Genomic DNA, 17,245 nt, shown 5'->3' with positions numbered 1-17,245 from the left:
TTGTTCGCTTCTGCCAACCCATGCCCCTAGGATGGTCTATGTGCTCTCTATGCCTCATTTTCCTTGTTGGTAAAATGAGAGACTTCATAGTCTGTTTGACTTTTCAGGCCTAAAAAGGTGTGTATGCACACACATTCCAGGTAAACCACCGCAGTGCCTCAGTACTGATTTATTTTCTAGGAGAACCAGAAAGAAGAAGCGCCCATATAAGAGTCATAAAATAAAGAACACTTTGGAGTAACTGTCAACTTTTAATCTCCGAGTTCTTGGGGTTTCTAATTGAGAGGAAAGTGGGAAATAGAAAATGTGCCAGTGTCATTCCCTCACTCTGGGACTAGAAAACCCACCTGGGAGAGTGGGGAGTGCTCGGTGTGTGTGCTGCCGGGGGACGGACGGCCTCATCTGCCGTATGTGTGTTTGTGCCCAGGGGAGGACGCGGACCTCTGCAGTGAGCTGTTGCAGGAGTCTCTGGATGCTCTGAGAGCCCTGCCCGAGGCCTCCCTCTTTGATGAGAGCACCGTATCCTCTGTGTGGCTGGAGGTGGTAGAAAGAGCAACCCGGTTCCTCAGGTCCGTCGTGACTGGGTGAGTTCTTCCTTTTCATATCTTACTGTGTGAATGGTTCCAGCCTGCTTCAGAGTCTTGTCTCTCCTTCTGTTTAGAGATAAGAAACTCAGTGGATTGATTCCTGGCATGTTCCCTGCATACCCTCAGCTCTGTGATTCCAGATCTTTGGTTGTCAGCTTTTCAAATGTTTGACTTTCGAAATTTTGATTGCACCTAGTAGGCTGTCATACTGAATGGAGTGGAAGATGAATCATGCTTTTGTTACTTATTTTTTTCAGAAATTTTATGATTTGGATATCAGTATTTCCTAAAGTGTTTGAGCACCTCTTATGCATCTCTCAGTGAATGCAGGTGCCACCATTCTGAGTGGTGGGTATTGTCTTAATAGACGATGTGGGACTAAACAACTGATTCAGAATGAAATGTTTAAACCTACAATGGGTCTTCTTAGTGTGAAAAGATATGAATGTAAATCATTTTTCTTTGTGGAGAGCCGTGAACTCTGGTCTTAGGTGCTATGCATTTTGTTAATAGTTTTTAAGTTTAAGGAAAATATGTATACTCAGTACAAAATTAAACAGCAGAGACAGGGGAGGAGAGTTTATTCTCATTCTCTCACCTGCTGTGTCCCTTGCAGCAGGAAGACACCTCTGGTCTCCATGCCAGTAGGCTGTAGGTTTAGCTATTCAGAGTTTCTGATGTCATTGCCATGTAGTTTAGGGTTGGGAGTTCCTGAAAACAGGCTTGGAATTGATTTTAAAAATTCAGCAGTAGTAGTGATGTTGGAAGATCCTCCCTCCCTCATCTTGGGTTAAGAAGACTTATTTATTTTTGGAGAACAAGGGAAAGTTTCTTTGGTCAGAAATAAAAATAAACTGACATTTTGCCTATAGATTTTCAGATGGTTTTATAAATGTATTCTTCTCCAGTTTTGTAGATGAATGTTGATACTGTAATAGACTTACATGTCACTGAAACTGGAAACATGTCTAAACATTTTTCTACTCATGATTTGAATAATGATATAAGTAGTTTTATGCTATAGCAACTTGGAATGTCTTCTAATGTAATCATCTTATAGTATCTCAGTCAATACTTGTAGTAGAATTTTGTCTTTACAAGTTAATTGTCTCCTTTAGAGTATCTGATTAAATTTGAGTAAGCAAGTCTCAGAAACTTGATTCTAAATACTAAAAACACTTCTTCATGGGAGAGGGAATATAATTAGTTTAATGTGAAGAGCATGCTTATTTTAAGCACATTCTCTTTAAGCTCTGTTGTCACTTTGTTGCCGCATCCTCTGCTGTCCTTTCAGGGATGTTCATGGAACGCCTGGAACCAAAGGGCCGGGAAGCATCCCCCTGCAGGACCAGCACCTGGCCCTGGCCATCCTGCTAGAACTGGCTGTGCAGAGAGGCGCACTGAGGTGAGCCGTGCCCCAGGCTGGAAGTGTGGTTGGGAAACACCTCTGTATCGAGCAGCTGTTGCATTTCCTTGAACTATTTGTGATTTCCGCAAATGTGTGAGGATCTGTGATCAAAGAACCATGTCCCAGGACCCTTCTTTCAGATCTGGCTACACTTAAGTTTTCTTCGCTTCCTTTTATGATCAACTTTCTAGTAGTCTAGGAACTGTTTGTTTTTTTTTCCTCTCTCTCTCTGAATTTTCTTCAAATTGTTGTTTTTATTCCATTAATTTAAGGTCCTAGAAATTCCCTGTAGAAAGTGTTGTTTGAACTTCCTAACTGGTTTTATATTTGTTATCCACAGAAGATGGATGTCTTGTGCTAAAATCTTGAATTGTTTAGCGATTTTACTGCCTAGATTTGTTTTCATTTTTCATGGCCTTGTTTTAGTTTCCTTTCATATTTAAAGTATTTCTTCAATTTTATTTTATTTATTTATTTTTTATTTTTTTCTTCTTCAATTTTATTTAGCTATCTACTTTTATTTTTTGTAGACCATGGCCAAAATATTAATCTGTTTTTACTAGAGCATAAGGATATTTTCTCTTCCAGTCAAATGTTATCTGCTATCCTGTTGTTGCTTCAACTGTGGGACAGTGGGACGCAGGAGACTGACAATGAGCGGTCTGCCCAGGGCACCAGCGCCCCGCTGCTGCCTCTGCTGCAGAGATTCCGGAGCATCGTCTGCAGTAAAGAGGCCCCCTATGCCGAGGGTGACGTTCATGTAGGTACCATCATGAGACTTTGCATCTAAATAGCTGTCTTCATTTTGCTTATCCTGAAGGATTTAACCTTTTATAAACAAGCCCAGAGCACATATCTGTGATAGGAGTTGCTTCTCCGGGGGTAGTGTGTTCTTGGCAGTTACAATAGTGAGTCAGGTGTGAGATAGGTATGGGAGGTCGTGGTTGGGTCACAGTTGATGCAGCAGAACTTGCCATGGTCACATTTCGATTCTTTGCAGCAACTAAGGAGGGATCAGAGCCAGCTGTGTTTCGTAGATGCCGGGCCCTTTGTGTTGCTCTGGATTGTGTATTAGGAGCATGCTTCTTGACATACATCAGTTTGTGCTTTCAGAGAGACCTCTCTGCGGCTGCCTTGTGGCCACAGTTTTCTTTCTGCTGCACGAGGCACTGAGCCCTTTGAGTCTGTATGTTCAGTGCCGTGTGTCCCAGCAACCACTTGTGTCGTGCTTTGGCTATGGTGGGGCTGTGGAGGGTGTAAAGAAGGCATGCTCAACTCCATGTGGGAGCAAGGTATTAATAGTAGTAGGAGAAAGATGTGTTAAAAATCCTGATGCTATTTCAGGAAAAGGTGTGAGAGTCAAGTGTGTTCTGATGGTACTTGCAGCAATGCCATGGGCAGCGGGGCAGGGAGGCTAGCCTCTGCTAGAGTGGGAAGGAGCAGCAGTGCCTCACTCTGTCTGTTGAGAGCAGTTACTGTGGATTGGTTTTGCCCCTCCCAGGGGCACTAGGCAAACCTTCTCTTCCTCCTCTGTCCTCCTTCACATGCCATTTATGGAGCTCACCTCCGTTAGCCTGCAAACGCCTACTTTGGCAGCATGGAGCCAGGTCTGAAATACACATTTTTAGAAATACAGCATTGAAAATAGTGACTCACTTTGTTGGCCCTTCCTGAGTATGGGGCACCGTGCAGAAAACGTTACCTCAGCCATCACCGTGTTTAGTCCTAGGAAACAGGTTAGTGGCAGAGCAGGCCTGCCTCGGTCCGAACCCCTGGGACTGCTGCTTTTCAAAGGTATCAGTTTGAGTTTTCAGGTCTTTTCTGGAAAAACTTAGCAGTTCTGGTATGAAGTTCCAGCCTAATTATTCTATTACTTTACAGTCTTTGATGATAAGGTTGTTCTGGTGTTAGCAGAATTAGAATTATTAATGTCCAAATAAAATTGTTATTTTTCTGATGAGTGGGCAAGCTTTAGATGAAAATAATGGTGGTGGTTCTCAGATTTCAAAGCCAAGTTGAGGTACAGTGCTTTTGTTCCCAGGTAGATAGCTCTGCATTCTTCCAAAGGTCCTTGGGCTGGTGAACCTGAGGAGGATGGGGCTGTGTCCCTGACCTGTGTGGAGGTGGCACACAGGTGATGGGTGTGTGGATGTGTGGGCACCTCCGTGTGCAGTGAGTGCATCAGCGCTGCTTCTTATGTGATAGCCAAAGAGGGAGAAGTTTACAGGTGATGTCTGACTGAGGGTATCAAAATATAAAGAGTGGTGAGAGACTACTTGTGTTACTTTAATTTTCCCCACCACTTCTGAAGCTGTTTGTTACTTTTCTTCTTTAGCTTCTCTCTGGCCCTCTGAGCCCCAACGAGAGTTTCCTGAGGTACCTTACTCTTCCACAAGACAACGAGCTTGCTATAGACTTACGACAGACTGCAGTTGTTGTCATGGCGCACTTAGACCGCCTGGCCACCCCTTGTATGCCACCCCTCTGTAGCTCTCCAACATCTCATAAGGTAAGTGTGGGAGCAAGGTTTATTCTCCGTGTATTTGTTCCTAGAGTCTCATTCTGTGCCTTTGTGGAGACTCACTTTCTCTGGGGTTGGGGTGGAGTTTGCTTTCAGCTTTGGAATGTGTACACTTGAAGGTGTCAGTCATTAGCTGTCACAGTGAGCAGACTGATGCACATAGGGTTTAGGACCCATGCCAGGTTCCAGATTCAGGGGGCGTGTCCCCAGGGAGGTCTCCTGTGTTCACACAGCCGTATGCTATGCTGTCTTCCTTAGGAGGAGCATAGTGGTGTGTGAGGACCTGCTGACACAGGCTCAACGAGAATCTCATACAGTCACGCCTGATCATTGCAATGTTGTCCCATTACATGGATGAGAAGGCTGCGTTTGGAGTGCACTTTGTGAGGGTCACAGAAAGAACCCTGATTTTAATCCGGAGTTTTTAAGCTTTGTTCTTGATAGTATAAGTGCTTTTTAAAGTTAATTTTTATTGGCGTGTAGTTGATTTGCAGCATGTGTCAGTTTCTCCTGTACATCAAAGTGCAGATTTTTCTGACTTTTAATTTTGGGGAGAAGGTGGGGACTGCGTCATGAGGTTTGTAGGATCTTAGTCCCCAGACCAGGTATTGAATCTGGATCACTGGCAGTGAGAGTATAGAGTCTTGTTCACTGGACTACCAGGGAATTCTGTCTAACTTTAATTTGAGTAGTATTTATTTTATTTTATAGTAATATATGTTTTCCAAATAAGTAATACATTTACATGGTTCAAAAGTAAAAACTAAGTGCAAGGATACATTGACACTTCCTCTCTCTCTGCCTTGTCTCACCCCGTTTTCTACCCGTTGCTCCTCACTTTTCTGGTCTTTATGTGTCCTTTCAGTGTTCTCTCAGTGGTAGTGTATTATAGCCCTTCTGTATGTAACTTGTCTTTCCACTAATCAGGATACGGAAGAGCTCTCTAAGTGAAGAGCTTCTCACTTTAGAACTCTATGGCTGATTCATATCAATGTATGACAAAACCCACTGAAATGTTGTGAAGTAATTAGCCTCCAACTAATAAAAAAAGAGCTTAGTGGTCCATGTGTGGATGTGTCATGATTTTTTAAAATCTGTTTCCTGTTGGTGAACTCGTGTTGCCAGGAGTTTGCTGCTTAGGTGGTATTGCGATGGCTTCCCCTGTACCTTTGTTCTTCTCTGTGTGTACACGCAGGTGCACACGTGTGGTGGACACGGGAGCTGCTTATCCCCCAATTTCTGTCATACGGCTTGACTCCCTTAACACCACTAACATCAGGGATGCTTGTCTCCAGGCTTGCTGAGGCCGTTGGGTCCCTACCTGTTATGGCAGAGTGGTAACCTAATGTTTTGAGCATTTTAAAATATATTTAAGATCTACTTGTGCTACTTTTTAATGTGCTCTGTTAAATGAAATGCTCTGGAAAAGTAACCTGTCCAGTTACTTATCTTACCTGCTAACTGAGGCTGTATGGGGTATTCTGAGTTATTTTGATGTTTTGAATCAGCTTCCTTCTTTACTTGCTTAATTTTTATCTTATTATATCTGTTTGTTACTCCTTTCATGAATTATTCTTAATTTTTTTCTAAGAAGGAAATTTTCTTGCTGATACGAAGAAAATATTTACTTGCTTCATTATTTGACAGGGATCATTACAAGAAGTCATAGGATGGGGGTTAATAGGATGGAAATACTATGCCAATGTGATCGGTCCCATTCAGTGTGAAGGCCTTGCCAACCTGGGGGTCATGCAGATCGCCTGTGCAGAGAAGCGCTTCCTGATTTTGTCGAGGAATGGCCGTGTATACACGCAAGCCTACAACAGTGACACTCTTGTAGGTCCTGGGGTGGGTTGGTGGAGGGGGCTCTCTGCTGTTTGTGCTACATATCTTGTCTTTCTTTATGTTAGCTGATTTCTGAAGGTTTATTAGCATCTGCTCATTGTATATTATTAATTGTATTTAAAAGTCTTGATTGTAATCATTATTGTCACAATTTTGGGGCAGAATTTCTTAGTTCTTCAGCTCAGGAACTCCTTACAGTGTCACTTGTTGTCAACTACTATTCCCATTTATAAACTGTAAAGTCATTTCACTTTGGGACCAGGAAGTAACAGATGAGGAGCTCATGGGGATGGTGGCAGATGGGCGCTCTTCACCTGTAGTTGCACGTCTCCCTGTGCAAGAGTGGTCCAGACCTGCCACGGGGCCCATGTGGCACCTGCCTGGTGCTGTTCTGCAGTGCTGGGCAGGCCGCTGGACAACCCCCAGAGAGGTTTAGTCTGAGTGGGGTTTGTTAAAGTAAGATACACGAGGGAGGCAAGTCATGCAGTTTTCTTGTCCTTGGGTTGCTTACTAATTTTCTTTCTGTTTTTACCTTTTTTAGGCCCCACAGTTGGTCCAGGGGCTTGCCTCCAGAAACATTGTAAAAATTGCTGCCCATTCAGACGGTCACCACTACCTGGCCTTGGCAGCCACTGGAGAGGTGTATTCCTGGGGCTGCGGGGACGGCGGACGCCTGGGCCATGGAGACACCGTGTATGTGCAGCCTGTTCCTCTGCCTGATAGGCTCTTCTTTTGTGTTGCTGTGACCAAAATAAGGTGGCAAAGGAAAGTGTGCTGAGGGCTTTGCAGCTGCTCAGACGTGCAGGGCTGCGGTGGAGAGGGCTGCCCCCCAGGATGGGCCCGCCCCTGTGACCCAGTGGGAGCTCTGCACACTGCATAGACAGTGACCGGCAGTGGGCCTTCCTGTTGTTCTGCTCCCCCGGCTTTTGCTACTCCTGTTGATACACATACTGCAGAGTTTTCTAAACTGAATTCCACACTCTTCTTCCTTCATTTATTACCTCAGCACATCTCTATCAGATAATGTCCTCATTTCCTTGAGCCATACTATCATTTTCACAGCTACAAAAATCAAGAGTTTTCTAATGTGTTATTTTGATTATTGTAAGAGACCAGAAACAAAACAGAATGGTTGTTCTAAATGTGGAGTTGTGAAAATAAACAGTTCTGACAGCTGCCTTGGAATCACAGGAACCCTTTCATGTTACTGTTGTGAATGGAGGTTGGTGGAGAAAACACTGGTTTTAGGTTGAGTTTGAAGATGCACCCCATTTCAGGGCTGTCAGAGCCATGAGCAGGGAGTGGGCAGCAGCAGAGTTGAGAGGAGACTGGCCCATTCTCACTGGGTGGACGTGACATCTCCAGGATGTCAAATTGTGAAAAAAGAGTCATGCACTCTGGGTGTTAGCATTCAGCAGACTTGATGTCCTGCACTTGACACTGTTGTAGGACTTTCAGACAAATCTAGTAAAATGATAGTGAAGAAAAGGAATTACAAGTACAGAATTTAGAATTATTCTTAATCTTAGGTTAACAGGGAGGCAGGGATTGGCTTGGGGCTAACAGGACTTGAAAGGGTTGAGGTTTGGGTTGGAGGCATTTTACTTTTTAAATGTTGAATATAATTACCATGCATAAAATAGTTTGTAATTAAATAACACTCAGTTGAGATTAAGTGCTAGTTGAATAACTTGTCTATTGCCTGAGGAGTTGAGGGAAAGAAAGTGGAATGGTGCAGAAGTTGCAGTGAAGCTTTGGGGTGGGGAGTTGAAACTTGAGCTGAATGGGGAGATGGTTCTGGAGTAATTCATTTGTTCCTCTTCCCGTATGTGCCCCTCCTTCTGTGTGCTTATTTTGCAGAATAGTGTGTCACAAAATAAGTGAGCTGTGTCTTTGAACAGGCTAGAATGAGTGTTACTGATCATAGCAGACGTATTTTAGATTATAAGCATTGGGCATTTGCTAATTTTGAAAGTGAATCAGCTAGTGGTCTCTTCTATCCAGTTAATCCTTACTGCTTCCTACTTTTCGTTTGTGAAATGTAGATTGCAGTGTGATTAGTAAACCTTGCCCATCATTTCTTCCCTGTTTGTTTTAACAAATATATATAAATTTCAGTCATGTGCATGAGATTTACAAATTCACCAGCTTTCCATGTACAGTTTGGTGAGCTTCACAAATGCCTGAGGCTGGGAGCCACTGTGACTGAGATACAGAGTGCTTCTGTTAGCACCCCACCCCTGGCTTCTCTGGACCGCTCTGCCGCCACCCCCCGCCCCCCACCTCTGGCTGCTGGTTTTTGCCGCTTGGGAGTGTTTGTTTCTGGCTGTGGCGCTCAGTGCAGTTCCCTGTTGCTGCACGTGGGCTATCTGTGAACAGGCCGCTGTTCAGACCACTCTGACCAGAGCTGCCATGGGTTTGATCACCTGTGTCTTTAACAGCATGCTGGGTGTGATGCTTGGCATTAGGTGCCCACTTAACAAAAATTCGTGCAAGTGTTTAAATTCTGTATTTCTTAATTATTTCATAAGATGCCTGAAAGGCAAAGTTATCTCGATGCTGCAGTTTATTCCTGGGAGTGTCACTAGTAGGAAAGGCTCAGAAGGGCACTCATGTTTGTTCCTGTTGTCTCCACAGGCCTCTTGAGGAACCTAAGGTGATCTCTGCTTTCTCTGGAAAGCAGGCCGGGAAGCACGTGGTGCACATTGCGTGTGGAAGCACATACAGCGCGGCCATCACAGCTGAAGGGGAGCTCTACACCTGGGGCAGGGGGAACTACGGCCGGCTAGGCCACGGTATGTCTGCTCTGGGCCCGCTTGGGCGTGCTGCGTGAGGCTGCTGCTCTCTCAGATCCTTGCAGTAACAATAGTCCTATCTGTTTGAAGGCTCCAGTGAAGATGAGGCCATCCCCATGCTGGTTGCTGGGCTCAAAGGACTGAAGGTCATTGATGTGGCATGTGGAAGTGGTGACGCTCAGACCCTGGCCGTGACAGAGAATGGTATGTGGAGCACGAGCCGCCTTGGGAGGGCTCTCAGGATGAGGAGGGCCGCTGCCCTAGAGGGAGTGAGCTTTGGAGGCTTTAGTGCACATGCACCTCAGTGTCTTCGGAAGAAGTAGAGATGTTATGGGACTTGTAGTTTCCATTGCCCAGAGCCATCCTTCCTATATGGGCATTTTATTTTTAACAAAGAAATGAAAATAAATGGAGTAATTCATGTAATATTTCTGTTATTATGATTACTTTTCCTCATGTTGAGCCACGCTTGATTCTCTGTGGTAAATCCGGCTTATTGTTAGTCTTTGTGTACTCACAGTATGATACTTGCATTTAATTTCAGTTTTGTATTTGTGTTCATTAGTGAGATTGTACTCGTGTGACACTTCTTGTGGATATACTTACCACGTTTGATGTTGATTTTTTTTTTTTTTTTTAGCCACAAACCAATCTTATTTAAATCAGGACTGTCCAACAGAATTATTCCATCAGCCGTTCATGATCTGAATTCTAGTGTGTGTGAGATCAATTTAAATATGGTACACATATAAAGTCATGAGACACTTCTGTTTCATAATAAATAAGGCAGTGGCCAACTATTACTCATTGGTAGCTTTTTTGAGATAAGCTATCAAGTCCTCCCTCTCTCCCTTCTTCTTAATGCCAGCAAAGATCATCTTTGTTCCAGGGATGTACTTCTTGGGATTCTCCAAGTACTCCATCAGCGTCTCCTCTCCCCAGGTGATAGCTTTGTTCTTGTTGGCATCTGTGTAAGAGAATCCAGCAGCCTGACCCGTCTTTCGTCCAAACAGACCATGGAGGTTTGGCCCAGTCTTGTGCTTGCCTCCCTTTTCCACAGTATGGCACTGGGCACACTTCTGAACAAAAATCTTCTTGCCCTTCTCAACATCACCCATTTTTAAATCGTTCTTTCTCTGGGCGCGACCGAGAAGTTCCCGCTCGCAAGCCGAACGCCCCGCTTTCTGATGTTGATTTTTTTTCTTTTTTTTGACTGCACTGTGTGGCTTGTGGGGTTTTTAGTTCCCTGACCAGGGATTGAACCTGGGCCCTCAGCAGTGAGAGTACAGAGTCCTAACCATTGGAATGCCAGGGAATTCCCAATATTGAATTTTTTAAATGGTATTTGTCTTTCAGTATTGTGGGAGTCTGTCCTTTGAATTGTGGGGTCTGTCTGTCAGTATTAGTTAGGAGCCTGTCAGCCTGGCCCTCCCACAGAGAGCAACTTTATTTTATCTCTTTATGTAATATTTAATTAAATTGCCCTAAAATTTTTATTGGAAATAAATAGCTTTGTGTGTTTGACATGTGGTCAGCGGAACAAGAACGGTGTGCAGGCAGGCCTGAGAATGGCGTGCAGTGTGCCGTGGGTCCAGTTACTGTGTTTATGGAGGCACTGGAGCTTTTGCTCCGTGTTTAGTCCTTAGTGGAACCTGTCTCATGAAGCCAGACTAGTAAGGGTTAGGACTTTATTGCTTCCCCAGTAGTGGTAAAGAGCCCACCTGCCAGTGCAGGAGACCCTGGCTCGATCCCTGGGTCCAGGAGATACCTGGAGGAGCATGGTAGCCCCCTTCAGTACCTGCAGTATTCTTGCTGAGCACTCCCACGGACAGAGGGGCCTGGAGGGCTACAGCCCATAGATTGCAAAGAGCCGGACTCGACTGAAGCGACTTAGCACACCCAGAACTTTACTATTCATTCAGTTAAAACAAAATGAAAAGTCGGGTTTCCACTTCTTACCTGTCTTTTAAAGTTTTTAATTTTTTTGGCCGAGTCAGGTCTTCGTTGCGGCGTGGGGTCCTTTGTTGTGGCATGAGATGTTTTCTAAGTGGAGGTGTGTGGGCCCAGTAGTTGCTGAGCCCAGGCTTAGTTCCCCTGAGGTATGTGGGATCTCAGTTCCCCAACCAGGACTGAACTCTGTCCCCTGCACTGGAAGGTAGATTCTTAACTACCAGGGAAGTCTCTCCATTTCTTAATTGCTTCTGTAACAACCTGAGATAGAAACTAGATTTCATTTGTGTCAACTATATACATTAGTGATCTAGATTTTTGTGTGTTTTTGGCTGTATTGATTATTTTCAGACATTTAAAAGGCTTATTTAGATGTATAGCTATTTTTACTCAGTTAATTTGTACTTTTTAGGTCAAGTGTGGTCCTGGGGAGATGGTGACTATGGGAAATTGGGCAGAGGTGGTAGTGATGGCTGCAAAACACCAAAGCTGATTGAAAAGCTACAAGACTTGGATGTTGTCAAAGTCCGATGTGGAAGTCAATTTTCTATTGCCTTGACAAAAGATGGCCAAGTCTATTCATGGGGAAAAGGTGACAACCAGAGACTTGGGCATGGAACAGAGGAACATGTCCGTTATCCCAAACTCTTGGAAGGATTGCAAGGTGAGTGCAAAATGTAAACTTTTAAAACCGTTTGAGGAGTTTTCTTCAGTAATCTTTTAAAGTTTGCAGGTATTTTCCTTTACCTGACATTCCATGAATGACCCATAAAATTAGAAGCTTTTACCCACATTTTAATAGGCATAGATAATAAATGGAAAGTGATTTGTCTATATTAAAAAGTGACCTAGAATTATTCTCAGCAAATTTAATTTGAAACTTTAAATTTTACCAATATTGGAGAGTTCTTTTTTGTTTGTTTTTTCTATTTTATTGGAGAGGTTTGTCTGTGTGTGGGTGGGGGGGGGTAAGTACTCATTTCATTACTCATTAAATCGGCCTCAGTGAGATTAGCTTCTGTTTGGTGAGGTCATCTGTAGTTATCCTGTAGATCTTGCTAAGACTATGGATATGTATGTAGCACAAAGGGAGACAGGACTGGGTCAGCCTGGAGTGGTCTTGTTTGAACTGACCCTTGCTGGATGAATCCTGCTTGGTTTCAAGGTGTCCGGCATGCATTCTCAGTAGACAGGAGGGATGAGAGCCCAGGCGTGGCGTGGTGCTTTGCAGATACCCTCAGAAGTAGGGGAGAGGCTGGTGCTAAGTGTATCAAGTGGGACCTGTAGTGCTGTCTTGCCGCACCGCGTGAGGTGGGCAGGCTGTGTTTCATTGGACCAGGCTCTCTGTGTGATTTTAGGTTTGAGGACCTTATGCCGCCTCTCCTAACTACTCGGCCTTGCTACTGTAGCCTGAAAGCAGTCATAGACAATGGGAAAACAAATGGACCTGTGTCCCAGTACACTTCAATTCACAGAAACAGGCCTTGCGCTGCATTTGGCACACGGGATACAGTTTGTTGGGTTACTCACTTGGATTCATCTTTATGTTTTTGCTTTGAGTTTAGAAGTGAGAATTTTAAGTGGGACTTGCCAGTTCGTTTCCCCATCATTTTTATTTTAAAGCATGCTAATACTTTGGTGATTAGAAGTTTTGTGTGTTCACATGGTGTTTATTATTTTCTAAGTGTCTGAGGTAAGTTCTAGAGTTAATACAGTTGGTTGTATACTATGGAGCTGTATTTAAATTTTATTTGCCTTTGTGTTTATTTATTCCCTTCATTTACTAGATGAAATCAAGTTCCTCAGCCCCATTATTTAGATACAGGGATAGCTTACTATGAGAGTATTTAGGTGATTGTTGATATAGTTATTTGTTCTTAGGAGAGGCTCTTAGGATAGAATTGTTTTTCTTACTGTAGTAGAGTTTTTTCGGCTGAATTTTTTTTATGTTGATATGTCTGAAAGCATGACCTTATGTTAAGCATGACCTCTTAACATGACATAGCATGTTTTTGTCATGTTTAATATACTAATAGGCAAAATTACAATACTTTGCTAACACTATTAAATAGAAAAATATATTTTATATTTATATCATTTAACTTTGGAGAAAAATGAAAGATTTTGTTTTAGAAAACTTTCTAAATAAGCAGTGTACTTTGACTTTCACCAAGATAGACCAAGCCATAAAACACACCTTAACAGTTTAAAAGGAGAGAAATCAGTATCTCCTCTCAGACTGCAATGGAATTAACCAGAAGTCAATAACGAAAGTTAGCTGGAAAATCCCCAAATACATAGAGATAAAATAGTTTACTTCTAGATAAAACATAGGTTAATGAAGACATCTCAAAATAAATTTTAAAATATTTTAAACTAAATGAAAATACAACTTGTTAAAATTTGTGGGATACAGTGAAAGCTTAGATGGAAATTTATAGCTTCAAATATATGAGAAGAGAGACCTAAAATCAATAATCTTTCTGTCTAGCAAAGGAAACCACGAAAGAAATGAAACGGCAAACTATGAAATGGCTGGAAATATTTGTAAGTCATATATTTGATAAGGAGTTAATATTCAAAATATATAAATCTTATATAACTCAAGAGCAGGGGAAAAAAAAATGATCTGAATAGTCTTTTTTCCGAAGAAAACATATTATGGCTAGCAGGTACATGAAGACATGTTCAACATCACTAATCGTCAATGAAATACATTTCAAAACATTGAGATATCACCTCTTACCTCTTAGAATGTCGGTTATCAAAAGATAAGAAATAACACGAGATGGCAAGGATGTAGAGATAAGGGAAACTTTGTGCCTGTTGGTGAGACTGTAAACTGGTGGAGCCACTCTGGAAAACAGTATGGAGGTTCCTCAAAAAATAAAAATAGAACTACCAGCAGTTCTACTTCTGGATATCAGAGACACCAACTCAAAAAACATCTGCATCCACATGTTTATTGCAGCATTATTCACAATAGCTAAGACATGTATCTGACTGTAGTGTCCATTGATGGGTAACATATAAAGAAAAAAATATATATATATGAACTCAAGACACATGTGAAAGGCTGGTTCAGTGTTAAAAATCAGTTAATGTAATCCATCGAGTTGACAGACGAAAGAAGAAAAATCACATGATTGTATCAATAAGTGCAAAAAAAGCTTTTGACAAAATTTCACTACCCATTTGTGATTTAAAAAAAAACAATAAATTAGGAATAGAGGAAACTTCTTCAACTTGATAAAGACTATTAGGTTCATGCAAACGTAATTGTGGTTTCTGACCATGAATTTTAAACCATTATAACTAGGCTCAAACACATTTTTATTAATCAAAATAGGAACCATTGTAATCAGCACATTTTCGCTAATGAGAAATAAGTTTGTTTATTCCTGTCACTTAAAAATCTATGCTTTGGGATTCAGCGAACTCTTGGAAAGCATTTTCTGCCTCCTGCTGGTTGAGGAAGTGTTTTCCCTGCAAAAAGTTGTTGGAATGCTTGAAGAAGTGGTAGTTGGTTGACGAGAGGTCAGGTGAATATGGCAGGTGAGGCAAAACTTCATAGCCCAATTTGTTCAACTTGCGATGCATTTGTTGTGCGACATCTGGTTGGGTGTTGTCATGGAGAAAGGATGTTCCATTTCATCATTTTCTGTACAAATTATTACTGTTAAGTTTAGCTAATGCAATAAAACAAGAAAAGGAAATAAAAGCTATACAGATTGAAAAGGAATAAATAAAACTTTGTTCACAGATGACTTGATTGTTTATGTTGAAAATTTGAAAGGATTGACCAAAAGACCCTCCTGGAACTAACAAGGTTGTGACATACAAGGTTAATATGCCAAAGTTAATTTCTTTCTTACATACTGGCAACTAACAAGTAGAATTTGAAATTAAATATACAATACTGTTTGCATTAGCAACCTAAGAGTGAAATACACAAGTATAAATCTAAATATATATGAGATCTGTATGAGGAAAGCTATAAAACTGAGGAATGAAATCAAAGAAAAATTTTTTAAGTGGAAAAATATTCTAAGTTCATTGATAGGAGCACTGAATATTGTTAAGATGTCTTTCCAACTTGATTTATAGATTTAATGCAATTCCAATTCAAATCCCAGAAAGTTATTTTCTGAATATCAACAAACCGAGTCTAAAGTTTATATCGAGAGGCAAAATAGCCAACACAGTATTAAAGGAGAAGAGCAAGTTGTAAGACTTATACTGTCCAACTTCAAGACTTAACTGTAAAGCTGCAGTGATCAGAACAATTTGGTATTGGCTAAAATATGATCTTTATGGGCTTTCCTGATGGCTCAGCAGGTAAAGAGTCTACCTGCAGTGCAGAAGACCCAGGAGACACATGTTCGATCCCTGGGTTGGAAGGATCCCCTGGAGGAGGAAATGGCAACCCACTCCAGCATTCTTGCCTGAAAAATCCCATGACAGAGGAGCCTGGCAGGTTACAGTTCAAAGGGTTGCAAAGAGTCGGACATGGCTGAGTGACTGAACACCAAGTACGATCACAAGAAAAGGAGAAAAGAAGAGAGAGCTTGGAAATAGATCTACATAAATGTAGCTAACTGATCCTTGGCAGAGGAGTAAAGGCAATACAGTGGAGCAAAGATTGTCATTTCAACAAATGACGTCAGAACTGGATGTCTGTGTGTAAAAAAATGAATAATTAATAATGGGAAGAGGCTTAGTGTCCATTGGGATCAGGAGTATATCGCAGATATGTGGCTTCTCCTCAGTTTCACTGTGAACCTATAACTGTTCCAAAAACATAGTCTTTTAAAAAGGAGTACACTTTGCATGGTTATACTTTGGGATAAGAAAATATGATCTCTAGTTAATTCAAAGTACAGTTGTCTTTTTCTGAACAAGGATGAGGAAAATGAACAGATCCTTTTCATTTCACAGTATTATTTTATTTGTAGGCTGTAGGTCTTAGTAGATTGTAGCTAGTAAAACACAGTGGAGGTTTTAATAATGTACATAAAGCAGATGAATTGTGAATGATATTAAAGCAATGACATTAAATGCCTTCTGACCTGAGTGGCCTAGAGTAAATATCTTTATTGCAACACAAGTCATAGGCATAAAGCTATGTCTGCATCCTCCTTTCCCCCAGGGAAGAAGGTGATTGATGTGGCTGCAGGGTCCACCCACTGCCTGGCCCTGACTGAGGACAGTGAGGTCCACAGCTGGGGCAGCAACGACCAGTGCCAGCACTTTGACACCTTGCGTGTGACCAAGCCAGAACCCTCTGCACTGCCTGGACTGGACACCAAACATATAGTCGGGATCGCCTGTGGGCCGGCCCAGGTACAAAGTAGATGGCTTGGTATTTTACAGAATTTTAATTTCCTGTCAATTGTTGCTAGTATGTAGAAATGTACTTGACTTGTATGTGTAGTCCTTTGTCAAATGCTTTTTCTTCTCAAATGATGTGATCATGTTTTCCTTCTTTACTCTGTTTATATAGCGGAATGCATTGATTTTCTAATATTGGGTGAGCCTTGTGTTTTTGGGGTAATCTCCACTTGGTCTTCTTTTTTTATATTGTTGGATTTGATTTGCTAATACACTGTTGAGAGTTTTCCTGTCAGTGCTCTTCAGAGATACTAGTTGGTGGCTTTCTTAGAAAACAACTTTCTTGCCTTTTTACCAGGGTAAAACTGGTCTCATACATAGTATTGGCAAGTGTTCTGTCCTGTTCTGTTTTTTGGAATGGGTTGAGTAGAATTAGTGTCATTTCTTTTTAAATGTTTTCCTATGAATTTATATGACCCTGGAGATGTCTTTCTCCAAAGATTTTTAACCACAAATTCAGTTTTTTAATATTGAATTGTTCAAATTGTTTCCTCTTCAGGGAGTGTTCTGGTTTGCGATGCTCCAGGCATTGCTCCATTCTGTCTAAGTTACCCTGTTTCTGTATGGAACATTTTCCTTGTTAGCGTTTTCTTACTGACCTCTTGAAGTTTTTGGGTATGCAGTGATATCCTCGTTCATTCCTGATATGAGTAATTTGTGCCTTTTCTCTTTGCCATTTTCATTATAGATTTATCGATTTTGCTCATCTTTTCAAAGAACTAGCTTTTAGTTTCGCTGATTTTCCCTG

The 17,245-nt window shown here is 41.8% G+C and overlaps 2 protein-coding genes across 2 annotated transcripts in view; one reads left to right on the top strand and one right to left on the bottom strand.

Annotated features, from left to right (window-relative positions):
- Window positions 1-17,245, top strand: part of HERC2 (HECT and RLD domain containing E3 ubiquitin protein ligase 2) — a 238,172-nt gene that overhangs the window by 51,055 nt on the left and 169,872 nt on the right. The window contains exons 7-16 of the mRNA XM_061135706.1: window positions 428-584; window positions 1,882-1,992; window positions 2,584-2,755; window positions 4,331-4,504; window positions 6,164-6,352; window positions 6,903-7,054; window positions 8,999-9,156; window positions 9,247-9,360; window positions 11,519-11,770; window positions 16,256-16,449. Of these exons, the coding sequence (XP_060991689.1) occupies window positions 428-584; window positions 1,882-1,992; window positions 2,584-2,755; window positions 4,331-4,504; window positions 6,164-6,352; window positions 6,903-7,054; window positions 8,999-9,156; window positions 9,247-9,360; window positions 11,519-11,770; window positions 16,256-16,449 (1,673 nt within the window). The remainder of the gene's footprint in view (window positions 1-427; window positions 585-1,881; window positions 1,993-2,583; window positions 2,756-4,330; window positions 4,505-6,163; window positions 6,353-6,902; window positions 7,055-8,998; window positions 9,157-9,246; window positions 9,361-11,518; window positions 11,771-16,255; window positions 16,450-17,245) is intronic.
- On the bottom strand, window positions 9,761-10,322 carry LOC133051209 (cytochrome c-like). Its single transcript, XM_061135707.1, has one exon. It carries the CDS (start codon window positions 10,272-10,274, stop codon window positions 9,957-9,959), a length of 318 nt encoding a protein of 105 aa, XP_060991690.1. The 5' UTR covers window positions 10,275-10,322; the 3' UTR covers window positions 9,761-9,956.

Source organism: Dama dama, chromosome 33 (assembly GCF_033118175.1).
Source record: "Dama dama isolate Ldn47 chromosome 33, ASM3311817v1, whole genome shotgun sequence".
Lineage (NCBI taxonomy): Eukaryota > Metazoa > Chordata > Mammalia > Artiodactyla > Cervidae > Dama > Dama dama.
Note: the sequence above shows the minus strand (reverse complement) of the source record. Positions and strands in the feature narration are given on the sequence as shown.